This window comes from Miniopterus natalensis, chromosome 4, assembly GCF_054644295.1.
Source record: "Miniopterus natalensis isolate mMinNat1 chromosome 4, mMinNat1.hap1, whole genome shotgun sequence".
NCBI lineage: Eukaryota > Metazoa > Chordata > Mammalia > Chiroptera > Miniopteridae > Miniopterus > Miniopterus natalensis.
In genome coordinates this window covers 41,104,342-41,131,900 of record NC_142084.1, presented here as the reverse complement: position 1 = coordinate 41,131,900, position 27,559 = coordinate 41,104,342, and the positions used below count along the sequence as shown (strand labels likewise).

The 27,559-nt window shown below is 40.5% G+C and overlaps 1 protein-coding gene across 2 annotated transcripts in view; it reads right to left on the bottom strand.

Moving 5' to 3' along the window:
* Positions 1–27,559, bottom strand: part of ARHGAP10 (Rho GTPase activating protein 10) — a 249,936-nt gene that overhangs the window by 87,010 nt on the left and 135,367 nt on the right. For both annotated transcript variants that reach the window (XM_016206885.2, XM_087816505.1), the window contains exons 13-15: positions 25,692–25,757; positions 8,247–8,321; positions 1,873–1,960 (exon numbers count right to left, since the gene is read on the bottom strand). In XM_016206885.2, the coding sequence (XP_016062371.2) occupies positions 1,873–1,960; positions 8,247–8,321; positions 25,692–25,757 (229 nt within the window). The remainder of the gene's footprint in view (positions 1–1,872; positions 1,961–8,246; positions 8,322–25,691; positions 25,758–27,559) is intronic.

The following is a 27,559-nucleotide window of genomic DNA, read 5'->3' as shown; positions in this document are numbered from 1 at the left end:
TTAGCCTGACTTGTGCCCCTCTACACACTGGGGATAATAAAAATGTCCTTCATACTTGAAGAAAAACATTTACAACAGGGACTGAAAACATCTGGCTTGAATAAAATGTTCGAAAATATTTAATATACACCTGAACCCATCGATATATTTTCATTTCATTAAAGAGGAGAACAGAGAGACAACAAAGGCCTCCTGACGTACAACGTGAAGAATATCGCACCACTATGATGTAGTCTTGCAATAAATAAATATTCTTGCAATAAATAACCTTAACCTGAATCTAATGAAGCCTATAGATTTAACTAGTAGTTTACAGGAAGTACGACGGCCAGCGAAACATGTTAAATAACACCATGAGGACACAAATATAGCCACAACCAAAAAGCAGAAAATTCTTTTTAAAAATGACCCAGGTTCATAAACAAAAAAATCCTAGGGGTTGGGGGTGCAGCCAGAGGAGACTGTGAAGATTAAAAGTGACTTAAAACACATCAACCAGCCCCTGGCTGGGGAGCTCAGTTGGTTAGAGCATCGTTCCCACAGACCAAGAACGCGAGTTTGATCCCCAGTCAGGGCACATACAAGAATCAACCACTGAGTGCATAAATGAGTGGAACAGCAAATCGATGTCTCTCTCCCCTTCTCTCTAAAAAAAAAAAAAATCAATTAAAAAAAAACCCAACCATATCAACCAAGTGAAATGTGTTTGACATTGTTTAAATCCTGTAGGAATCAAAAGAAATATAAAAAGACGTTTTTGGGGAAAAAATATCAGTAAAAATGGAACATAGACTAAGTACTTTGTGATATTAATTTTGTTCGGTATAATAACTATATTCTTCTTGTCTTCTATATGGTTTTTAAAGTCTTTATCTTTTTTGACGTCTATACTCCATTATTTATGGATGCAGCTACACGATGTTTTACAAAATCTTTGAAGTATTATCCAAAATAAGTGGCAAATAGGAAGACGGATGAAACAAGGAGGCAGCATGTGGGTAACTGAAGACAGCAAGATACTGGGGCCATGAGGATCCGTTACACTAATCTCTCTGCTTTTATATATCTGACATTTTTCAAATATGTAAACCTTTAAAGATAAACAATATGTAATAATAAGTTTATCATGTGCTCATTGGAATGCAAACAATTATTTACCTGAAAAACAATCCTATGTATTGGTTAGAAGAACTGGCCCTGGGGGAGCTGCTATGTTTGCCATGGAAAAATCAAAGTCCTCAACAGAACCCTGCAGCCAGGGTTTGTTTTCCATTCCTTGATTCCCTTCTTTTTTCACTCCTCAGATACTTGTCCTTTATCTAACTTCAAGCTTTTTAATCATTAAGTTCCTTTCTTTTGTAGAGAGAGATTAGTGACTCACAGATGCTAAATCTTTTAGTAATTCTGGTCCTAAATATTTCCTATAGAAAATTTAAGTTTATCTTAAAACCTCAACAAGTAAACTTCTTTTCAAATAGCTTTGTACTTGTTTTATCATTTAAGCCTTTAGGTTCAAATCATTTAAATTTATGCTTTAAATATATATATTTTAGCCAAAAACATAAAAGATTCAATGAATGCAATAAATGGCGTTCTTTCCCATTGTTTCATAGCATTTATTTCCTAAAACTCATACTTACAATAGAGATCTATTTCAAAACCTAAGTGTGTTCCTTCTAACTCTGATCTGTTGCAATTTACCTAACTGATATTCACTTAACTCACTTTCTGGGACATTAGGAGCTACCTCATAAGCACTCTCTTTTTAATAAGCTTTACCTTGACTATTAAGATTTATGTGCAGAGTCAGCATGTGCTGTGCTAGATGGCCGCATCCCCCATTCCTCCCTTCTGTCACTCAGAGGAGCTCACCTCAAATACTGCTTCAGGGCACTTGTTATTGTCTTCACTTCCCAATCCACGGAATTCTCCAGGTCCAACTCATTGCATGTTTTTACATCTAGGGAGCAAGCAAAAAAACAAAAAAATAATTAAAACCTTGAACATTCAAAGGCCCTCTTGACTGACTCACAAAGCTTTCATTTATAAGCGGCCAAACCACAAGTAATTAATTCTGTGGTTTCCTATAAAAACATTATATACAATTTGTATAATATTGTAAGTCATGATCTATCATTCGACGTTTCTAGCACTTCAGAAAATCTGTCCTGGAGATCAAAATCAAAGGATCAAGGTTTGGCCAAGAGTAGGAAAGACTTGTACATAGTATAGCATTTCAATATTCACCACTGCAAAGCATGGATAGTATCATCATCATCATCATCAATATTGTTATTATTAGAGTTATTGCTCAGTAGCCATGGCTTAGAGAATGTGGCATTTGCAGGGCTTGTATATTTTCAGTTGTTCATGTGGCATTATTGCTATCACACTGCGATATGATGGGAAACAGGCAGCGTTGTTAATGGCAAAATGACTACTAGAATAGCAAAAGGTCAGCGGGAGGAAGGGATGCGTTTGGTCCCGCATGTCTAAGATTTGTACTCATCGTATTATCTTTCTGAAGATTAGTACATGATCAACCAAAACAGGAATATGAAGACACACAAACTCAAAAAACCATTTATGGGTAATCTTTCACATTAACATTAGAATTTATACACTCATCCAGGAAATATTGGAATCCCCTGTGTAACATTTCTGATGTTTGTTCTGCTGACATTCGTTCTAAATTAAACTAGTTTTCTTTGTCCTACAAGTGTGTTAATGATGTGTTCTTCCAATGGCCTTTCAAATAGCTAGTAAGCCCTAAAGAAGATCTGGGGCTTTAAAAAGAGAAAGAGGAGGAGGAGAGGAGGAGAGGGGGAGGGAGGGAGGGAGGAGAGGGGGAGGGAGGGAGGAGAGAGGGAGGAGAGGGGGAGGGAGGGAGGAGAGGGGGAGGGGGGGGAGGGAGGGAGGGAGGCAGTAAGTTCTGAAAAAGGAAAAGTCAGTCCTGGACAGTGGGAAAGGTGAGCCCTCTTAGCAGGGTGGCATCTCTGATCCTGGTAAGGCTGGGCTACTGTGCTCCGTGTGGCATGGCCACAGGGCAGAGGGCAGCACTGGGATCACAAACCGGGGCTGAAATCTCTGCTCAAACCCTAACCACCAGCCCAACACACACACACACACACTCCCCCCCCCCCCCCTCTCTCTCTCTCTCCCCCAAATGGAACTGAACTTCAGGCCTTCATCTGCACCCAGGAGGTATTATAAAAGCTCTCAGAGGCATCAAAGCAAATCAGGGATGTAGAGAGATTTCCACAAAGTATTAAATGAGTAGGTAATTACCACAACTGAATCACTAGAAGTATCAGCATTCAGGGGAGATAACAGCCTCCAAGGGAGGGAGTAGCCAATGGGTTATAATGAACGATATCAAACAATCACTGTAAAGGTGCCTGCTTTTCTGTACTCCCATCACGCAAAGGGAACAATAAGAGCCTCATGGAAGAGACTTTATTTCTCCCTTACTCCAGAAAGATGTTTCAACTAAGGCAAAAAAAAAACAACTAGTTGTTTTGGGGTATTTTTTCCTTCCTTACACTACATTTGTCTATAAAGGGAAGGAAACATCACATTAGTATTTCCTCTTTAAAAGCACTAAAAAGAAAAAAAAAAACTGTCAAAATGGGATCGCCACGTGACGTCATTCATGCCACTTAAAAAGTTTTAGGCCTGGGTACGAGGAAGGATGCATGCCAACTCAATGTTATTCTGGAACTTTTTGAAAATAAAGTAAAACAGGAAGTGATGGTTATTTCAGCCATAACATCATACATATGAAGTCAATTCCTCATAAGTCTGGAGACTTTTTAAAGCACTTCAGCAGTTCTTGATTACAGCAACTGACAGCTGTATGCAATAAACCACAACAATGGCACCTGACACTGATTACATTTTGATCAGTTCCTACCATTCAGAACTCATTTGTTACTGAGCTTGTCAGACAAGCCACAGGTACATTCGAGAAATCAAATTAGGCACCCTGATTAAAGGCGCAATCCTTTATAACTGGGACTAAATAATTCTGTTCTCAAGGCTTTGCCAACCAATTACTTCAGTAACTGAATATTCTCTCTCTCATTAAATCAATTATTTAAATCTCATTTTAACATACAAGTCAGATAACATTTTCAATCAACTTGCTCCCAGCAAATCACCATTTTTTAAATCCTTCTAAAGGAAAGGCTTCTGAATGAAACCTATTATTTTCAGCTCGCTACCAAATTATCATCCTATATTTTGAGAATCACATTTTTTTTTTCGATGCAAAAATAAAGCCATCCTTTGAATTCATGGAGTAAAAAGTAGCTGTTACATCAGAAGTTAATAACTACATTACGTCTATGGTACTGATCCGCCATTAAATTTTACTGTTTTCAAATCATCACAGCAGTTTTTTTACAATCAGTGGATGCACTGGGTAAACGTGTTAATAACTTATTTGGGATTCAAACTTAAAATGCATTTGACTGTTCAATCAGAATACATGTTCTATCGTAAGGAAGGTAAACATTTTACTTCCTTTCTGACCAAGGAAACCACCACGTGGTTTACTTAAAAATCTAAATTAACAAGCACAGATCCAAACAGTTGACTTTTTATTTGGATTATGTTTCATAATTCTGTAACTAACCAGTGGTCATTTTTCTGAAACAGAAAATTTTCAGCCCAACCTATATGCAAGTGTTGGCATTGACGTGGGTCTCATTTTATTATCTTTATTATTTTTACATTTTTTTGTATTCAACCATTTTTTTATTCAGGTCTCATTTTAAAGTACTTAAGGAGCACAGCAACTGAATGAATTTTGAAAATGAACTTTTTTCAGTAAACAAGGGAAGATTTTTGAAGTGAAACCCTTCTAAATTAGCTTTGTTTTCTATGATTCTCTGTCTTCAATTTAAAATCATCCAACCTTTTCTGAAAATTAGATTTATGTAGAAATAACCACCACATTCACCAGCACACATAAGCTACTACCACGTTTTCTCACAAGTTCCCCCCTGCTCTGGTGTTTTCATTCTAAAGTGGGGGGCAAGGCAGAACATGTGAAATTCCAACTCACCTCAGTTCTAAACTACCAATAACCATCTTAATGAATCTGCTACATTCTCACCCCATTTACTAAAAAAACATGACTCACCCAAAGACACCTCCTCTGATACTTCTCCCTGCCTTCCCCAACTGCTTTATTTTAAAAACAAGCAAACAAAAAACCCCAAAAACTTTCACGAGACCACGTGCGCCCTCTGTTGGAGCCACAGGGTAAGGAAAGAAAAGTGACCTGTTTAGGGAACAGAAGGCAACTGCTCACCTGAACATTTTCTTTTGGGAATTTAAGAAGCCTGGTCCAGGGAAAACTAGGAGGCACTGGGAATCCAGGGGACCACTGCCCTCTGCGCCCAGCAGGGAAGGTGACTGAGAGGCAGGTCCTCACAGGGGAGCAGGAAAGCTGGCCTGGGGGGTGCTACTGACTGGACCATTTAGAGGACTTTCTCTGGCCAACTGCCATTAGCATTTCACACCAGGGAGGAGAGAAGAAGGGCAGGGGAGGAAAGGGGGGGGGAGGGGGAGGAAGAATAAAAGAAAGAGTCTCCTCTATTTTAATCTTAAATGTGAAGGGGGAAAACCCACGGAAAAGGGAACAAGTGAAGAAAACATGCAAGATTTGAGCAGGCATCCATTCTTGAGAAACCATCCAAACTTTTACACATGAGTATTTAAGGAATACTCAAAATATTTTAAACAATACAAAAATATTTTTACATAAAAATGGCAATAACAGAAAAAATAATACCAAAGTAAATAATCAGTTCTCGAGAACTAAAGAGAGCTAAGTAAAGTAAATGGAAGTTCTTGTCAAAACACGTAAAATGGCTTGGAACTTTTTCTCAGATACTTATAAATTTGACTATTTTTCATTTGTACAAAGAAAAACGCATTATAAACAAAAGGTGCTTTGAAAAATTCAAATTTCAAATAAACATGACCTGGAGGAATAATTTTATAAAATAAGTGTATAGTACCACAAATGAGCAAAAATATCAGAATTAATAATCGGGGGGAAGGGATACTGATTAGTTTAAAAGCAAAAAGTTAAACTTCTGGCAGACTCAGCCAATTTTTTTTCACTTTAAGATATATAATCTTAAAATAAGGTACAGAGGTGGGAAAGTTGGAGAGAAAGAATGTCTGTGGAACAGTTCTGTATACAACTGTTCAGAAACTCTAAAATCCTTTTTTTGGAAGAAGTATAACTTATTTCAATTTGAACACCTGTTGAATTAGAATGAAAATAAAGATATATCTTGAAATAGTAAATTTATTAGGAAAGTGAATAAATCTATTTTGCTAAGAGTTCAAGTTTCAGTTGGTAACAAAGTAATAAGAAAATGACATTAATGCTAATAAAAATCCAAAGTTTGTGACTGACAATCTTAAACTTATACTAGAAATTGTTTATACATTGAGTAAAAGAATTTACATTGGATAGCCCCTTTACATGAATTAATACTTAATACAAAATTGACAAGCCAGTATCTTTGCCTCACATCAGTTCTCCAACTTCCTGTGTTTGCAGAATACTACTGAAAACACAGCGTTTCCTTTGCCAGCAACATTAATGAAGCTTTGTCACGCTTGGATTCTGGACTTCTCCACTCTCTGTCTCACAGAAGGTGAAATCAGTTTTCCAGGTCATGAATTCTGGAGGGCTTCAATATTTTAATACACCTTGCATGCTAAGGACTGTCAATGAGACATTTTCCATGAGCAGAGAAAAGAAACTGTCACCCTAGTTCGGGGATGCAGATGATGTGGGGTTTTACGAGATTAAGGACTAATTTTTGGACAATTTAACACTTCAGGGTGACCTCAGAGTCACCCTGTTCCAAGCTGCCCTTGAGCATGAACAAGGAGGTAGGAAGAATAAGGCTAGGACCCTTAGGACCAACTGACAGCCACAGTGGGTGCCTTTCAGCCAAAACCTCCCCTTCTGATATCAACAGTCTTCCAGTTCTAATCATCATAACACCATGTTGGAAATGAGAGAAGTGTTTCTAATTTTAAAATTAACTAAAAGCAGATGCTATAGTTCCATTAAACTCTTCCAGCTGCTACTGAACCCCTGGCAACCTGGTTCTATTTAATTTGGAGACCGCTAATGGCAAAAAGGAAAATCTGACTGCCAAAATTGCACACCCAAGTTAAACCAGAGAGGCAGAAAATAAAAACAGCTTATGAAAGTGAATGGATTCTAATAAGGCTCTCCAATTGATAACGGGCAATCTTTTCCTGTGGTTAAAATCTTAAAAAAAAAAAGTGGTTGCTTATTAAATCCTTAATTCCAATACAGCCAAACAATCAATCCTATCTATGACATCTCATCTTGGCTTCTTCTTCCTAAAAATGAGTCTTTGCTACAATGCTTTAAGATGCAGACAGGTTTAAACACACTGATAGTACACCTGAGGGCATTGTTAATGTTGATTAACTAAAGTGAGATATGACATTAATTAATATTTAGCAAGGTCATAATGACATACAGGCCCTCAAGCCTGATGAGCTATCATCACTCCTCAGGAGGCAGTCTGCTCACGAGTGGGGAGAGAAGTGGGGCATCTTATAGGTGGCACTGCACCAGTGTGTAATGGAAAAGCGCTTTGTCATCCACATAATGTCTGGGGTAATGAAATGAATTCACTTTCTGGCTTCCTCTAGTCTGCGATGCCAAAGAACACTGTGTTATCAGCACAGATGGAGTGTGCATGGTTCTGGAGAAGAGCCTGGTGCAAACTACAAACAAGTCCCTGCGAATACCAATGAATCCCTGAGAACCAGACTCTTGCTGTCAAATGACAGTTTTGGAAGCTCCATAAAAATGAGCGAGTCCCAGTGGTCTTGTCTCATCACATGTACTGTCAAGACTCTCAAAGGCCAATTTGGAAGCCACGCAAATCAGAGGCCTGGCTGCTACTTTCCTGTGTAATGGAAGCAGAAGACATTCGCCCGTGAGCTGCATGCTTTTTTTTTCTTCCATTTCTTTAGTAAGTCAAGGGAAAGTGGATAATCTGTGCTGACGCGAACACTAATCTACTTCTCAGAGCCAGCTGGGGGGAAACTAACCTAGGCAGAAGAAGAGAATGGATTCACAGGTAGGCTGGACGTGGCTACAAAATATTAACTAGTGACGTCAATGAACATAAACAAATCATGCATGGAAAATGATTAGAAAAGAGGCATACCCATCAACATACTGAGAAGTCTCTGGACCTTTGAACTCACCCCCACAACTCTGTACAATCCTTGGTCATTTATACCTATTGGAAGAGACAAAATGTTAGCAAAATACGAGGCTGTCATGTTTTAAAACCTGTCAACAAGCAGTCGCTTTCAGAATCTTTGCTAACTCATATTAACAGCATTCCTGTTGAGTACAAAAATAACATTTGACAAAAGCAAGTGTTTACTAACTTGTTTAGCAGCTTGGTATTCATGAGTTATGGTTGGAAAATAATCTCATAAAACAATGCTCCATGTGGATAAAATGTTATGTCAACGTTAATGAACATATACCAACAGAATGTGTAAAAACACACAACTTTCATGTTTATTATGTTTACTCATTCTTGGCATTTTTTTTTCTTAAAAAATTTTAGCCTTTTAAAAATAATATGGTGCTGCCCTGGCCGGTGTGGCTCAGTTGACTGTCATACCAAAAGGTCACTGGTTAGATTCCGGGTCAGGGCACATGCCCGGTTTGCAGGCCTGATCCCCAGTAGGGGGCATGCAGGAGGCAGTTAATCGATGTTTCTTTCTCACATCAATGATCCTCTCTCTCTCCTTTCTCCTCTCTCTAAAATTAATAAAAACATATAAAAATTTTTAAATAAAAAAATTAAAATAATATGGTGCTGCTTAACACCCTGAAAGATATCACTGTTTGGATGATTCTTGAAGACCATAGAAATGTATTCAAAACTGAGGCAGAACTGTTTTTGTTTCTGAGAGCTGTTAAATGCATTATCAGTGAAAAACTTTGAAACTTTAAATAAGCACCTCTGTAAACTGCATCAAAATGAACCAAGTCACTGCATTTTCTCTCGGTAGAGACCTGAAAGCAAAGTATCCCTGAGCACAGCAGACAGGGAATAAAGGCAAGAAAACGTATTGTCAAACAGAATTTAGTATGTTGAACACATGGCCTTGTTTTGATGCTGATTTGAATAAAGCAGTTGTAAAAGGACTTTTGGAGGCAATCAGGAAACTTTGAGTGGCATTCAGGTTACGTCAGAAATGTTTATATTTTTTAAGTTACACACTTGAAGGAGTGACCTGTGTTAGATTCACTTTAAGAAGGGGAAAGGGATAGCTGAGGCAACTGTAGCCAAATCCTGGTAATTATTGAATCTGAGCAACAAAAATATGGGAGTTCACTGTACCTCTTTCTACTTTTTTTATGCTTAAAAACTTTCATCATATAATAATAACTTCCAGAACATGGGGCTTATGTTCTTTATTTCTCCAAAGAGTTGTAGCTTCCTGCCTACGTGTTTACTTTCTGCACTATGAATGCTGAACACAACTGGCTGACAAGGAGATGATGCCTCTAATCCCCAAAAGTTTTCCAAACAAAGCAAAACAACACCAAACAGGCCATGAAATTTGCCCATGAGAGCTGACTTTCTTTATCTCTCAGCCTGGGGTGATGGAAAAAATACTAGAGAGAGTCTCAAGAACTGGAATCAATTCACAGCTCAGTGACTCCTGAGCTGAGACCCTGGGCCAGACAGGAAAGCGCCGAGTCTGAGGTCGCAGACAGCATCCTACCCGCGGCGCTGTGATGGGAGGGAAAAGAGATGATGCCCGCACGTGTTCTGTCGGCGAAAAAGCACTGCACGCACATGAACGCTTTCACGATTCCTCGCAAAAATGAGTATTTCCTTTCCTACTTTTTCTCTGTTTTGCCTTTTACTTATTTCTCCTTAGAGCTTCTCAAATGTCCAATGTGTCTGCTTGTTAGGGGCTGAGTTGTGTCTCCCTCCCCCAAATTCTTACGCTGAAGCCCTAACCCACAGTACCTCAGAACGTGCCCCTGTTTGGAAAGAAAGTCTTCAAAAGAGGTAATTAAAGTGAGGCCATGGGGATAGGCCCTAATGCAATATGACTAGTGTACTTACAAGGTAAGGACACAGACACACACAGAGGGAAGACCACGTGAAGGCACAGAGAGGCATCTCTAAGCCAAGGGGAGAGGCCTCAGCAGAACCCAACTCTGCTGACATCTTGATTTTGGATTTCTAGCCCCAAGAATTGTGAGAGAATGAACTCCTGCTGGTTAAGTCACCCAGTCTGTGGGACTTTATTAGGGCAACCCTAGCAAACTGATAAACCTTCTCTCTCAGTTATTCAACAGAGCCAAGAACCAGAGAGCAAAGGCTATAACCCTGCAGTCTAGACAGGTCTATTCAGAACACTAAAGAATCAAAAGTAGCCCGGCCGGGCGTGGCTCAGCGGTTGAGCGTCAACCTAGGATCCAGGCGATCGGGGTTCGAATCCCGGTCAGGGCACATGCCCGGGTTGCGGGCTCCATCCCCAGTCGGGGGCGTGCAGGAGGCGGCGGATCAATGACTTTCTCGTCATTGATGTTTCTATCTCTCTCTCTCCCTCTCCTTTCCTCTCTCTGAAATCAATAAAGATATATTAAAAAAAAAAAATGTTTAAGAATCAAAAGTAGCAGAGAGACACCCTCCTGATGGGAGATGCTCACTGACTACAAGAGCGGAGAAAAAATGCAGGTCCATTCTGCCAGGAGTTGGAAAAAAAGGAAAGAAAATTGTCAAGAAACACAAAAATCAGAGCTTGAGCCTACTACAGGAGGGAAGACTGAGCTTCTCCCTTCCTTCTCCTAGAGGCCAGAAGGCGATGGTAAGCCGTTTAAAATGCTGGAGGATTTTTCCCCCCCCAATACTACTCTATTCAAAAAGACCTAAAAGAGTCTGACCTCTGTGCCAGAAGCCAAAAGAGCAAACCACATTCTACAGTCAAACAAACGTGCCCCTGTGAGAAGCGCCCGAAATACAGGGAGACATGAAATAAAAATGTTACTTCCACAACAATAATCACTCTGTGCTGGTAATTACTATCTGATCATTGATCAAGTTCAAATTCATCATCCTGAGAGAAGTGGAGGTAATTGCTAATGCATAATAAAAGGTGCAAGGGGGAATTAATGCTACTCAGCACAGCGTGTATTTTTTAAAATGACATTTAAATAAACTTTGTAGAAAAGCACGTAAAACACATACACTCATGTCATGTAAGATTTTCCGTAACATTGTTCTTAGACGCTCTGGACTAAGAAAACTGGAACACACTTCGTATCTATAAACACATACGTCACAAAAGATAGCAAATAAAGACATTTAAAGAACACAAACCACCCAATTTGACAAGTCATGCCAGCGGGTTTAGCTTATTACATCCAGTTTCTCTTTCAAATTTTCCTCTTTCAGCCAAAGGGATGGCCGTTTCTCGTCACCGAGTATTAGGATTTTGAAATTCTCTTGGATTGCACCCGTCCCTTTCCCAGGTTCAACAGGTCAGCGTCCGCGTTTTCTTCAAACTCAGAGGAACCTCCGCTGCGTCAAGTCTTAGATGCGACGCACACACATTCATGAGGGCACCCTCGCAGGAAACGCATGCATCCCGAATCCATCCTGGACATCTTTTTTTCTAAATTTTTATCTTTCAAACCTCTCCTCTTTGATTATCCAAGATCTCTTCTATCCCCGTTTAAGAGTAAGCCATCCAGTTAAGTCCTAACGCCTCAGCGGAGCATGTACCTAAGGCAGAAACACCAATAAGGCCCGGACCTCAGCTGCCCGCATGCACTGCAGAGTCTTCGCCTTAATCGGAGCAGACCACTGACTCGCCCAAAGGCATTCCCTCCTCCACGGCCACGTTCAGGTGGAAGTCTCCCCTGGCAGGAAAGTTCTTTCCCTTCTCTTCACAAATTACGCATCTGTCAAAATATTTTACTCATCAAATTTGTGGCAGGTGCCAGTCTACCAGCCCAAGATTCAATTATGAGTAAAAAGTTCCATCCAGACCTTCAAAACCAGGTAAAAGCCCATCTTCCTGACACACAGTGATATTTCCTTATTCTGAGTGTGACTCATGATTAATACCTTTTAACACCTGGTTACATTTTAAAACTAACCCACAATCTCTTATGCAGTTCTCAAAATCAAACAATCTGAATGTCTGACGTGACATCAGTTAAGTTTATTTTCCTGACTCAGTGTGAATATTCATATTTCACTGTTAAAAGTAATTTCCACACCAAACCTATCTGGAGATGTTACATACTGCAGACGATACGTCCCTTATTACCTTTTTTACATTGAAAAGGAAATCTAAATCTAAATTCTGAAACACATCCAACTTCAGTATTTTCATATTAAGAACTGCAGACCTGTATTCTACAGTCTCTCCCAAATTGCACAGATATTTTACCTGGAAAGATACCAGGTCAACCTTGTTTGTTGTTGTTGTTTGTTTTTAGTAGAATAACTGGGCGCAGAATAGGCATGCCTTGGTTGATTTGACTTGAAATTAATTTAGAACTACAGATGTAGATTGGACTTGGGTCAAAACAAACATTACAGTTAGGAAATGAAAACTTAAGGTATCCAAATTTTAAAAACTTGTTCAGGATATCAAGGTCCACTGATCAACATCATCACAACAACACTCTCTAACTTTTAACAAAAACGTGTCATCTAGTCCAAGTGTTTACAGGCCAAAATGTTTCCCTTTCTTTTCATAAGTAAGATTGGTTCTGATCCGTAGTAAAGAAAAGGGAAGTGCTCTCCACGACTGTGATGGGCAGGTGGGTGATGACAGCTGTCCCTGGGCAAAGTAAATGAAGTGAAATCAAATGTGTCTGACTTCCCACCACCTGTCTCCTCCAATCTCACTCAGCGGCGTCACAGGACACGACCCAGATCTTGCTGGAGGAGGGTCGGAAGCAGGAATGCGTCAGGTTTCATCATCATCTCTGCCCAACTCTGTCCCTCTCGGAACCCAAATGACGAGCCCAACAAGAGTCTACTCGGCTCCGGAAAACACCTCGTGGAGCTGCTGACCACCAGGGGACACCCAGATGCCCTCGTCAGTGGGCTGGAGAAGCACCAGGGCAAGTGAGATGATCTGGGACAATAAAAGCACTAGATACAAAAAGAAAATAACACTTAACACAGCTGATGCATTCACTGAAACAACAGAGGTGGAAGCAACGTCTGGCAAGTCAATGTGGTAGGAAGAAAAAAACGAAGGAGTTCAAAGGAGCAGAAGAGAAGACAGGCCACTGAAACACACACACAAGAAAGACAAACGGAGAACACAAAACGAAAGGCAGGCAAAACTAGGAATGAATGAGAAGACAACAGGCTGGAAATTATGTAACATCTAATTTCCTGTTAACTTCTTAGGAATTGCTGAGTGCCGACTGTATTTCAGGCACTGCGGTGGAATAAAGTGAAGATATCAGGTAAAATTACAAAGAATTAAAATGAAAAGAGAAAGCAACATGCAGCCAATTAAGCCACAAAGCCTTTCCTCTCCTTTTCATTTCGGCTTCAGAAACAGACTCCGTACCCTGCATGGTCCTCAGCGCATGGTATACACTTAACAAACGGACTGAGTAAAATTAGTGAATGAACTGAATAAATGAATAACAAGGTAATGACTGATTAGTAAAGGGATATGGGAAGAAAATTAAGAGAGACAGAAAAGGTTATCTGTAACTAGAAAACACAGATACAACAACATGAAGGGGTAAGGCTCAGAGTGGAAAGTATAACACTTCCAATAGTAACAGGCACACAAGTATTTTTTAAAGTTTTGCAGGTGTGTGATTTTACAGAAATAAGTGAACAACTTCCATGGGTCTATAAACTAACATTTATTCAGCTCTCATCTAGTAACAAGCCGAGTGCTTGCCCTAGAATGAGGCAATTGATCAATATTTGGGGAGGGGATAAATCATTTGTTTGCTCGTTGACAACAGGGGTGAAAGGTCATTACTGTTCACACGCACATCCACAGGATTTACATCAGAAGTCTGCCACATGTCATTATGAATGAGGCACATGGGCATATATATCCATGTGTATGCATAAATACAGATAAAAGTTAACATATCCCACCAGCACTACAGACACAAATTCTCCTATGGGCTAAGGGATGAACAAACATGATTAACATGCATAAAATTGTATCATTGTAAATATGTTTTAGAATTATATATTTATATACAGTTATAAATATTAACCAATCTTGAAAGATACTTAAAGATAAAAGAAAAAAAATGCACTATTGGTAAAATGATTGGGGAAAATGTGCAAGAAAATACCAAGCAAAAAGGTGAAAAATTGTATTCTATAAAGGCGGCGACTCAAAGAAAAGCAATGAGGCGGCTCATGAATACTGTTTTGGGTCACCGGTGAATTCCAAAAAAATTTCACAGTGTGTTTTTCCGCATATATGTGTAACCAATCCTCAACAGACACTATGTTTAAATGTCTGCTTAAGTATTGGTGGCACTTCCCAGGCTATCCTCTGTGCTGAGTTACATAAAAATAAAGAGGTTCATACACAGACATCCTTCCAAGATACTGAGCAATTCATAACATTCTAAGGCTCTATCAAAAATGTATGTTTCTATTAAATTATTTTTAAATATAAGCAGACAGAACCAAGAATGATTCCTCCATTCTACCAAAGGGGCATAACATTCAACATCATACATTTAAGGTATTGTATTTATGGAATCAGAATTCTAAAACCCTGGAAGAAGGAGGCATTATTTTTAATACATACAATGTACGCAATACAAAAAAAAAAAAAAGCAGGGTAGGTGATTCCTAAGCCCTGGGAGTGGTAGAAGCTTATAAATGTACACAGATGAAAAGCTCAAAATGAAAGTGAATAGCATTTTAAACTGTAGATGTTGGTCCCATCATTTAAAAAAAAAAAAAAAACACACACACAAAAACATCCTGGAAACACAAATGCGTTAGGTTTGTAAGATATAACTTATTACAGGTTAAGGTTACTGACAGCCTGGAAACTTCCAACTTGACCACCTCCCAGCTATATGACCTGGCAAGTTACTGGGTCTCCCCATGTCTCCACCTCTTTACTTGATCAGTGAGGTTAATGATGGAATGGGCTGTTGTGAAAATTAAAGGAGATAATATTTGTAAAATGTTTGCATGAACCCCGCATACCAAACACTCATTCAAAGTTTTAACTGAGCATAAAATTCAACAGTAATATCAAAATAGCTAGGCAGAATAAATATAAAAGTCATCCTAACGGAGGCACAGAGTCCACAGCCCACTTTCATAAAGCAAAGCACATGTTGGGAAGGGAGTCAACATTTATTTAATATGAATGACTCATGGAAAATAAAAAATTCCTGTTCACCAATAACATTTGGAATCCCTCCCCCCTCCCTGGATCATAATTACTTGGGCAGCGGAGAGAAAAACATTACACAGAGTTACTATCTGCCAGGAACCAATCTGCATTTTCCCTTCCTGTAAAGTGCTGCTTTCCCTTTCGGGTGGCCTTCACAGGCTCTCTTCATATGAATCCACATATGGGCCATGATGAATGGCCTCCCCACCACCAGGCACTTTGAGGAAAAGGGCTTATTATTTCATTCAACCAGTCTTCCCACAGCCAAGCCAACCAGAGACCAAGCTCAGAAATCCAACGGCTTGGCCCGTGAGGACAGCTGTGCCACCACATCTACTTCTGTTACTGCTTCCCATCCCAGGCTACGTGAGAAATATCGAAAAAGCAAAAGGCAAAGATCCAAGTCCAGGTCCAACCCAGTATTTTTGGAAGTACTAATGACTTCAGGACTCTGCGGATACATCTAGACGTAACTCCAAGTCTCATCTCAAAGTCAAGCCCAAATACAGACAGCGTTTGGTTTATTAGCTTCTACCATTGTATTAGGGTCAGAATGGAGTATCTATTCCCAATGCTCTGTGTGGCTGGCCTCACTTCCAGTCTCTAACGAACACAAGAGAAGGTATTTCTGCTTCAGATCAGAAAACCCTTAGACTTGTTGCTATTCCTTATATAACCACCCAAGCCAGCAGGCAGGCTGCCTGGACTGGGGCTAGAGAAGACCTACAGAATAACAAGAAGTTTCCTCTTTCTCTGTAACGCCTGGGGTCCCAAACTTCCCCCCAGTGGAAAGATGTCCTGCTGTCCCAGGATTTAACAGAGACTCTAGCCCCAACTCATTCAACAAGGCCTTCAGCCTCTCCTCACAGTGTGAGCGTTAGGGAGAGGATTATCTCCCAGCCTCTGTTTAGTTACCCTGAACATGCTCTAAATCGCACTCCTATATGCACTTAAAGCCTAATAAATTAGATAGGTCTGCTCAACTATCTACTGAGCTGCATAAGGTCTGGGAGCTAGAGTACATGAAACACTCGAGAAAAAAACAGAAAATGCTGCATATTAGGATTTAAAATATTGTCAGATGCAGATTCCACAATGTCGTGACATCTCCCACTAAGGGACTTCCCGCAGGGCTACGGAGATTCTCAGCAAAGCAAACAATTCTTTCCTGGACTGAGGGTGCACCTGCAGAGGCCCGTGATCGCTGGAAAGGAGGCAGGTAAGTGTAACTTAAGAACTGCTTCATCCCCAAAGCTAGAAGAGCACTTCAGAGATACGTAAATCTTCCCTCCCACCACCCTTTCCTATTGTCTACAGTTTCAAATCACCTCTGTTCTTTGGAACCGTTGTCTCCCCTTTATTTGTTCATCGACAACATCCTCAGAAGATCAGCCTGTAGAGCCTCTGTCTCCTCGCGTTCATTACGGTGAAAAGCACTGGCATTAAAAGCTCAGCCTTGGATTTGGGCTCCAGTCTGCTGCTTTCTAGCTCTGAGTCTCATGCAAGTCAAATCATGTACCTTCACTTCAGAGGCTCACATAAAATGGAGAAGTAGCAGGCGAAATGCCCGTCTCGTAGGGTTCGGGTGGGAACAACACCTAGGAAGGACGGCCTGTGCAACCTGGCTTCGGGCCTTCACAACCGCAAAACCCATCCGCGTCCTGTGTGTCCGTTAGCCTTCTGCCCCTCATTCCCTAAATGCAAAGATCCCCAAAGGTTCTTCCCTTTGCTCCATTACTTTCCTTTTTCTTTTGAAATCTTCATCTGACCATATTTTTTCCAATGATTTTCAGAGAGAGCAGAAAGGAGGGAGAGAGAGAAACATTGATGAGAGAGAGACATGGATCGGTTGCCTCCCGCACGCACCCTGACCGGGGGTGGGGATCGAAGCCTGCAAATGTGGTTCGTGCCCTTGGCCAGAATCGAACCCAGGACCTTCCAGTCCACAGGCCCAAACTCTAATCACTGAGCCAAACCAACCAGGGCGCTCCATTACCTTCTTACCTCACCAGCCACCTGAGTGACTTTCTGACATTCAGAACCTCCTCGCCGCTCTGAAAACGATGCCCCCACCTCTCCTGCTGCCCTCATTCTACTTCCGAGAGAACCGTCGCGGGCGCCCGGAATGTGGGGTACACCAGCCCAGCGTCGACTGCCTCCCAGCCTGCTGCTCCTCTTGCGCACTCTGTCTTGGCGCAAGATGTTGTCGGGTGCCTTGGCTGGAAAGCTTCGAGCCCGTTTTTACTTCTACTTTTCCCTGACCTCCTACAACCAACAGGTCACAGGACTGTTTTTCCGCCGCGTCTCTCTTCCTATCCACCCCTGCCTTCCACTGCCAATCTGGAATTTAAAGCTCCATCATCTCTTATCCGGATCGTTTCTAAAACCCAACCATCCCCCCCGCCGCCCCACTTCCATCCATTCCACCTCCTGTCAGGGACCTGAACACACCCCTGCCAAACCCGTCAGTGTCGCACCACTGCCCGGGGACCGAGGCAGACACGCAGCACGGCCCCCGGGGCTCGCCGCACTGGCCGCCACTGCTCGGAGCACCTGCGCAAGCCGCACCCCGCACCCGCGCCTCTGCCCGCAGCCCCCAGAGCCGGGAGACGCCACTGCTCCAGCAAAGAGCAGGTTTACGTGCAGTTGTGTCTTCTACCAGCAGAATAACTTGTTCACATAAAAGCAGCATAAAGTCTCAAAGCCTTCACCGTCTTGAAAGCAGACTGACGCTGATCTTTAAGAAAATGAATCATATCACCACCAATTTTTCCTCCAATATCTTTCCCGTAGGAAACACCCAAAACATGTTGACGAAAGCCTATGTAGCATGTGCATGCCCAGGAACAGGCAAGTACTAAAGTACGCTGGGATGGAGGGGACAGCTAAGTAAAGGTACGTTTTATTTTCAGATTCATCATTCATGTAGCTTAAGTGCAAGTTGTTACAAAATTTCACTTCTATAAATCAGCAAAGAGACTCAAAGTCAAGGCAAAAGTTGGCCGTTGCATCCTGTAAGGCTCCTTTCAAACCTTCTCTTCAGAGACAGGAACATGAGAAAAGGCCCGTGGTGTCCCCCTGCTGCCACCTGCCATCTCCTCTCAGAGCAGCTGCAGCATCAGAGACGAAAACAGTTTTAGGGAATCTTGAAGGATCTCTTTTTTTGGACAGCTCGAGATCATCTAAAAGCCAGGTCTGCTGGCTGAGCCTCTCCCCTTTTCTTCACTGTCCCCTGGCCAAGTTGCCGCTCCAGTGTCTACAGGACACTGAACAGAAGGTTGAACATCACCGCAGTTGCTGTTGCCGCTTGTTACAAGAGCCACATAAAGTTACTAGTTACAGTAAACTCAGGCAATTTGTTTCCCTACATCAATGACTCTTCTTAAAAAACAAAACAAAGTTTCTCAGTGCCCCCAGACTCCTGAAGCAATAACAGGTCTAATAAGGACTGGCCTCGCTTAATAGATTTATCTCTAAATATGCAACTCACTTTTACTGAGCACTCAACATGTGCCAATGCCTCAAGTATTCTCACAACAACCCTGCAAAGGAGATATTACCATTAGCCCCTAAAATCGAGACAGAGAGGTTAAGGAACTGACTTGGTTGCAGAGTTAATAAGTCTCCCAAACAAGACTGACGTCTGAGCTCATGCTCTTCACCTCTATGCTAAGACTGCCTCAGAGCCTTGCAAGAAAATGCCAGGGATCTCATCCAAACTTGCACCAAACACATAAAACCCAGCATGCCTACTCTGTAGCAAGACAGTTTAACCATTTGTCCCTGTTAATTAATCTTATTCAACCATTCATCTGGAAGCTAATAGCTTTGGAAACTTATTTGTTCTTAAAGCAAATAAGATGACTAACTGAGAAAATGAATAATCAGTCCCAACTTGCTTTAGTATTTCAGTTTTGCATATGCATTTTTACAGACACCACAAGAGTCTTCAGCTCCCTCCCACATAAGACTGTCCTTTGTATCCACCCACACTCATCTCACACCCATTATATTATGATTAAAAAAGAGACAGTAAGCAAAAAACTCTCCTTTACTGGCTGTAAAATTTCCTGGGGACAGCTGTTCTTTATTTTCTTCATTGTGCACGTAATTTGCCCTTGGCAGTTTAAGATTAATGTGCAATCATGGTAAAATATATTGCGAGTTCACTCTGGGCGTCTTCCCTCCCACAAAGATTAATACCAAAACTCTGCATTATTACCATCTTCCAGGCCCATCTTGAGATCCCATACAATTCCGGAAATGCTCTGGAAATAGAAATATCCTCAATCGAAGTTCAGAAAGCTTTTCCAAAACCTAAAACTTTACTTTTCAAAGAAAGAGAAATTTACTTTTACAAGTGACAAATCTAAGACTGTCACATCTCAGAGGTGGCTTCATACTTCTATCCCACAAATTCATAGCTTGTTACAAGGCTCAATCTGATAACTGACAGCTTGCCTAGACCAACATTTTAATGCCATACTCGAGAAATTAAAGTGAATATTCAAATTATTCACATATGGAAGATTTTTTTAAGGGAAACTTCATAAACAAAAGTGGCATACAAATTTAGTTTTAAATCACGATGGCTATTTAAAAAAATAGCAACTAAAAGAAGTTTTTCAGCAAAAGAGTCTCACTTGGCTTTTGCATGTTTTACAATGCAAGCACCTGAAAAACTAGGCCTCATGGAGTTCCAGAAAAAGGCAATGTACTGGGCATGGGAGACAGTTCCTCTTTCAGAAGGGGCGTTATTCACTCAAGGAAATTAGGTAGTGAATCCCCAAGGTCTAAAACCATAAGACTTGTCCACATGAAACACAGTACACCTTTCTATCGATGTCTAAAACATAACCCAGAATTCAGAAAGGTGCTGAGAAACCGATCAAGCAGAAAAACCAATCCTACATGTTACCTGAAAGTACCAATTCCAACCACATACAGAAGAATAAATCCTTCCCAATAATTTTACAAACTGCTGGAACACACAATATTGCTAAGGTGGCATTTTAATCAAAACTCTAAACATGCAAGCAGAAAGCAAATGCTCACCGAGTGCTCACTATGTGTGCAAGACACGGACTGCAGGGAGAAAAGACGCAAGTGAAAACGAGGCCATTTTCTCCACTCCAAGGGAAGGGTAAAGTTCCAGAAACAAGGTAACTATATGAAATGTAATTAACAGCATGCAGTATAGTTGCTAAAGGAGGAACATGGGCATTTCACAATTAAAAGAATTCAGGGGGAAGATGGGAAAAGATACATTTAATGAATATCTACTAGGTACAAAAATTAGCTCTTTCACCCTCACAAACATGCACGGAGGTAACTGCATGAATGAAATTCCTAGTTACATTCTTTTAGAAATTAAGGGTCCCAGAGGTTAAGAATCTTTCCAAGATGCCCATCTTATTGCACCACTCTGGAGCTTAAACCTGACAACTGCTTATCAAGTCATAGAAAAGTAACCCAGTGCCGCCCCTCCTCCCACAATCCTCTCCTGTCCTTCCTCTGGTCTTGCCCAATGACACTATTCTTTTTTTTTTTTTAATTTTTTTAGTTTTCTAAAATTATAGTTGACATACATTAGTTTCAGGTGTACAACACAGGGGTTCAATATTTATATACCTTCCAGAGTGATCGCCCCAATAAATCTAGTAACCATACAGTTATATGTGACTATATTCCCTTTACATCCCTGTGACTTATCGCATAATTGGAAGTTTGTATTTCTTAATCCCCTTTTCCACCCATCTCCACACCCCTTCTCTTCTAGCATCCATCAGTTTGTTCTCCGTACCTAGGAGTTAGGGCCCAGGGGCACTGCATTCTTTCAAACGTCGACACCTGAACTCCTCCCCTTTCCTGGGCCAAAACCTTTCCTTCTGACACCCACATCCATGCGCCTGGACAATTCCTTGTCATCCTTATGAACTCGGCTTATATGCTGGGTCCTCAGGGGAGCCCCGAGTCCTAGGTGTTTCAGAGGCCCCGGAGGAGCAAAGGCGTAGAATGTACCCATTGTGGATTCATGGCCCGGGCCCTGGGTAAGCTCTGCTTTCTCAGGAAAGCCCCTGTGGCTTCAACTATCCTCTAAAAGCAAATGCCTCCCTCCGTCTGCTTAACTGTTCTCATTGGACCTCTCACTGTCCACAGCAGAGGCCCAGCCATCAACGATTCTGATTCAACAGAGCTGGACTGAACCCTGGACTCTGCATTTTCAAGAGGCTCCTTTGGTGATCCTGATATATGTCGTCAGGTCTGCCACTGACCTCTCAGTTTCCTTGATATCCTTTGTTTTCTATACTAAAACTTGAAGGTGAAATTCCTTGCAGAACCCTGGCCTTTATGTACAACCAACTGCTAAACGTGACAACTACTTCATTTGCTAAATCACTCTGATGTGTCCATGCTATCTGACCCCAACGGAATCTGTATCTTGCTGACTCAGCCTCCCCTATGGAACATCCAGCCCAGGCAGAACCCCAGGCTCCTGCATGAAGTCCTCCCACACGTGGCCCCCACACTCACAGTCACCTTCCTGAGCCTGTGACTCCGAGGTCCGCTACCCTCTCAGCCAGCTCCTTCGCAATTAAGTGCAAATGCCCGAGTACCTGAATCTACTTTGTTTTCTCCAAAGCTTGGCTGTTTTGTCCATACATCTTTGCTGAGGTTCCTCTAAATGCCAAATCGCTTTCCTGTCCTTTAAATCTACGGAAACCTGTTTCTAAACACAGTCTTCAATTGACATCAAGTACTCCACAACCCATCAACAGGCATTCAAATCCTTGCAATCTGTAGGAGCACCTTGGTTTTGCTACCCAGTATAGTTCAGCTGCTTGCAAATCTCTACGTTTTGCCTACCATGGATCACAAATTTATTTTTTTTTTAAAAGATCCCAGATGATTTCAATGTGCAACAATGTTTGGGAAAGACTGTTTGGGGCGGTCTTTGGGCGTGGTACACAGGAGCAGTAACTTCCTAGTGGTAGTCAGATGGCCTGGATCCATTAAGAGCTGGTGCATACCATTAACCAACATTTGGCAAATGGATGAAAGATCAGTTATCTCACTCCCACACATGCCCTAATTTCATGAGCAAAGGACTCTATGGAAAAGAGAGTATGTTAATTGATGTTGATATTGTAGTGAAATGGGGTTTGTTGTCAGCTCAAAAGTCAATTAACTGCTAAACAGCCTCACCCTGGCTAAGTTATATTAGCATCTACGTATGTTAATATATACTATTTATACATGTTAATATATTTTAACTTATATGAATGCCACATATTATATTGAAGCTATATACATCATATACATTATCAAAGATATGTTAGTACATTAAAAATATGCTACCTTTTCTTAGTGTGCTGAGGACTACAGTAAATTTCAGACATTCGTCCGATATTTCAGTGATGTCACAAATAAAAAGAAAATTAAAAATGCCAAATGTCATTTTTAAAAGAGCATGTTAGGAAAAAGGGTATACTAACTGTTTTAACCAAAACATATGAAAAGGCAGTTTTCAAACAATGACAGTCTCATGTTTAAAACACTGAAAACAGGGATCAGAAATAACTCTTCAACCAGATCTCATTAACTGCTTCTGGTCAATAGGCATGTAGACTCACCAAGGGCACAGTAGCCACTAACACAGGGTGTCACAAAAAAATGTATACAGACACTGCATAATTACAAAGGCAGTGTTTATTAAAATACATTTCATTTTCAAAACTGATCTATTAGCTGTTAAAGTGTGTATACATTTTTGGGGGACACCCTGTACACTGACCAGATACATCCACTCCCTACCAGTTTCCCAGGCTCCTGGGAGGGTTGTGCTACTTAGACGCCTGGGGTTCAGAGGAGCCATCTGGCTGCTTCTGATCAATTAGCTGCGAGCAACTAAAACTCACTTCAAAACCAGAGCAACCACTTGCTGCTCCAAAGCCCACCGGAGCTGCTTCCCTCTGGCAGGGCAACCAGGAAACTTTCACTTGATTCGGTTACAAAGGCAGATTTAAGCCCAGGTATCAGTGACAGGGAAAGCTCTCCTACCCGTATCTGAATGAAAAGTAAATCCTGTTGTTTTATACCACAGAGACTTGTGGGTTTCTTGTTATAGGAACATAAACCAGCTTTATTCTGATGAAATAAGTGAGGTAACAACACCTGCAGCATAAAAAAATATCAATAGCCATTACAGCTGGTTCGGGGGAAATCATTAAGACCCAATTCCTTGGAAGAACTTCCAAATTTAGCATAAAAGCCTCAGAGATTCTCTAATGTGTCTCATCATTTTTAATAATATCATCTGACAGTTGATTCCTTAACTCTATTGTTAGCCTATTAATCCATTAAAAAAACAAAAGGCTTTAGTAGTGGAAGCCCTTAGAGGACAGAAGATTTGAAAAAATATGTTTTCTTAAATATTTAAATGGGAAAACCTAACTTAAAAAAGTGTAGGCTCATTCTTCTGTTAAAAACATGCAACAACTTATATATTTATAATAAAAATACATTCAATACATACAGAGTCCAGTATGTAGAGGGTGGGGCAAGAGTAGGTTTACAGTTGCGAGTACACAAAACACAGAGTTTGTTCTTGTATTATTATTTATTGTGTTATTTTCCATACGAACTGTAAACCTACTCTTGCCCCACCCTGTATGTTCTATTCAAAGTACGTAACATTCCAAAAAGCTACACATATCCATCAGAAAGAGTCCTAGACAGATTTTTATCAGTTCAGGAAAAAGCAAGTGCGTATAAAACGTATCTTTTAGGGAAAGAATTTATCAAAATAATAAACATGCAACTAATACAATTAAGGTTCTTCAGAGGCTCGGGAAAAACAAACATGAATAAGAAAGTGAGAGACATGAAAAATCACAGTATTTTTCTGAAGTTTGGAAATTCTTGAAGCACTGGGAAAATGGAGAAATTTGTCAGCTCCACTTCAGTGCAGGTGGAAATGAAGGAAAACTGTCACCGCCTGAATTGCAACCCCGGGACTGCTTATGGAGAGAGTGGAGGAGAAAAGGCTCTCCGTGGCTGGGGCCTTTATAATTGATGGGCAAATCCCCAAATCATAGAACAGCTCATATCCAGCACTCTAACTTCACAGGCAGAAGTCCTGGCTGGCATATGGCAAAGATCTTGTCTTGACAGAAAACATGAATGTCAACACTTCATCTCACTAAGTCATCCAAAGTAGGCCAGGAATATACATGTCTGAAAGTGAATTAAGTATCCAATATCTCCATACTTCACCAGGTCTCGTAACAAAGAGAAATTCAACCTCCAAAAAGCCTATTTGCCATACTCAATATTAGTTCCTCTGAAGTCTACTAGAATGGGCTGCAGAGTGCCAGAGCCCTATTTTTCCTCAGGGACTACAAAGAAAATGCCTGTGAGCTTGTGGTTGGGGGAAGGATTAGCAACCCAAATATTTATCAACATGTGAACGGATAAATAAATTCAGTTCATCATGTCATGAAAGACTACCAAGCAATAAAAAGAAGGTGAGTTAAGAATACACCCAACAAGATGAATTTCAAAAGCATTATGCCAAATAAAGAAGGTAGGCTCAAAAGACTACATACTTGCATTATTCCATTTATATAAAATGCTACATAAAAAAAAGACAGAACTAGAGTGCTAAAAAGCAGCTCAGAGGTTGCCAAGGGCGAAGGAAGGAATACGGGTTGATTACAAAGAGGCACAAAGGAGTTTTAAGGACAGAGAGCAATCTGTGATTGCAGTAGTAGTTCTACAATCGTATACCTTTGTCAAAACTCATCGATCTGTATTGTTAAAATCAGTGAACGTTATTATATGTAAATCAGACACCAATGAAGCTTATTTCCTAAACAGAGGCCAACATCAATGGAAGATGGGAATATCTTAATACTGCGAGAACTAAAAGTGGTTAAGACTGGCAGGCCAGCGCTTCTGATTCCTCCAACGTTTCTCCTTTTAGCACTGACTTTTCAGTGCAGGGGAGGTATATGTGAATTTAAAAAATCCCTCCCTGTCATAATAAATGAACAACTGAGTCTCTGGCACGGAGAATGTGCGCTTGCGTTAATGTATGTCACTTTAAGACACTCAGCCATGCAATGAGCATTTTAAATGACTCTCAGATTTCACATACCTGTCGCCTTTCATGAATAAAATGATTCAGACAATCACGTTACCTCGTGTTTCAACCGCACTGATGCATTTTCTGAGGATTGTGAATCCCATCTTATCCAACTGGGCACCTAAAAGAAATAGTGGTAAAACATGAAGGGCACAATCAATTACTTACGTTTCCCTTCCTTACAAAAACAGGAAAAATCATTTAAGTTCGGTTTATTTTTTATTTTCCTATTTAAAAAAAGAAAGCCAAAAGCCACGTATTCCCTGTTTAAATAATGACAATGAGAATCTCATTATTTAGAGGAGAGCTTACTGGAATAGTAGGCCATCTACTATCAGTACTAATAAATTTATAATTTAAAACAATATTTATATTAATAACTATAACTTACATTAAACAATGGGGGAAAAAGTGATAAAAACTTTTAGAGGAAGCTATCTGGAAATAGTTAAGATACATTTTGCCAAAGTTCTGACAACAGCTGAGGTTCTTTTTTAAATTAGATACGAGTGAAGGTTTTAAAAAGTTATATATGAGGGAAGGTTTTTAAATTACTTGACAGTTGGAAAAATAACACACATGGTTTTTTAAAACCTAGGGGAAAATATTTAAGATACTCTTTTTTAAAATATTATTTGGGTCATGAGCGTCAAAAAGAATTTCATATTTTATACCATGCTCTAAGCATTTAATATTTTATTGTTTTCCCAATGAATTTAGAATACATGATTCATGTAGCAGAAAAGATTATTCTGAAAATACAGTTGTTTTTTCTAATATAAACTCCTGCCTATGGATTAGGCTGGCATATTTGAGCTCCTAATAAAAGACAATTCTTGTGTCAAAATGAAAATGAAAACAGGGAAAGCAAATACTTTAGTCTGTACTTAGAACTAGGCACAGTGATGCTAACTCTTGGCTCTCAGCGGGGACAGCATGAACCATCCATGAATATAAACTTTGCACGTTTAATGCTAAGCTTGAAGAGAATTTTAATGAGGAAAATTGGGCAGTGCTATGCTGTTTAAAGATCCACCATTCACAACCTTTTAGAAAATGCAAGTGTTTCTTTCTGCTTGGCAAAACTTTTCTTTTTTAAAGGCACGTTACTATTTCTCTATATAAATAAAAAAGGAAGGAGAGAGGGAAAGGGGAAAGTGGGGGAAGTAGGTAAAGAGGGAAGTGGGAGAGAGGGAGGGAGAGAGGCAGGGAGGGGAGGAAAGGAGAAAGCCAGGAGGGCAGGGGAAGGAGGCGGCGGGAGGAATGAGGTTAGGAAGATGCTCCGGTGCATGTACAGCCTTGCCTGGCGCACTGCCGATTTCCAGCACGTCTTTTACTCAAGCATTGGCTCAAGTGAAATGCACATCAGGGTAACTTTGAAACTGTGTTATACAACATAACGTTCCCCAACTGTGGACATGTGATAAATGCAGTCTTAATTTCTCCAAAGATATCAAAAGTAAATTCATAAAGAATCTAGCAAATCTGATCATATTTTTTGTTTATCTCAGTAAAAATCCAGACCACAGAGCCAAGCAGCACTCCATGTTCCTCTAGTGCACGCAACGCACGTGAAAATCACTGTCATAGAGGATCTGAATCTGTTTGGCCATTGTTGTTTTCTAAGGCGCCATGATATATTATTTGTGTAGCCACACTCAGAGACTTTAAGGATAAAGGATGTCAAGGGTGAGGGTGAGGGGGGTAGGGGTGCAAACAGGGGACCTAATAGCTCCTGCCATTAGGAACTTACAACTTAGGAAGTTGAAAGATGCACACCTGAAACTTATGTGTTCATTTATGGCTATAAGAATAAATATCCAAGTGAATTATAGACAACATATTTTGGGATTTGTAGAGTAAGTAATTGTAGAGAAAGACTTCTTTTTTTTTCAATGCTCAGAGATGGGATCAATGAAAGTT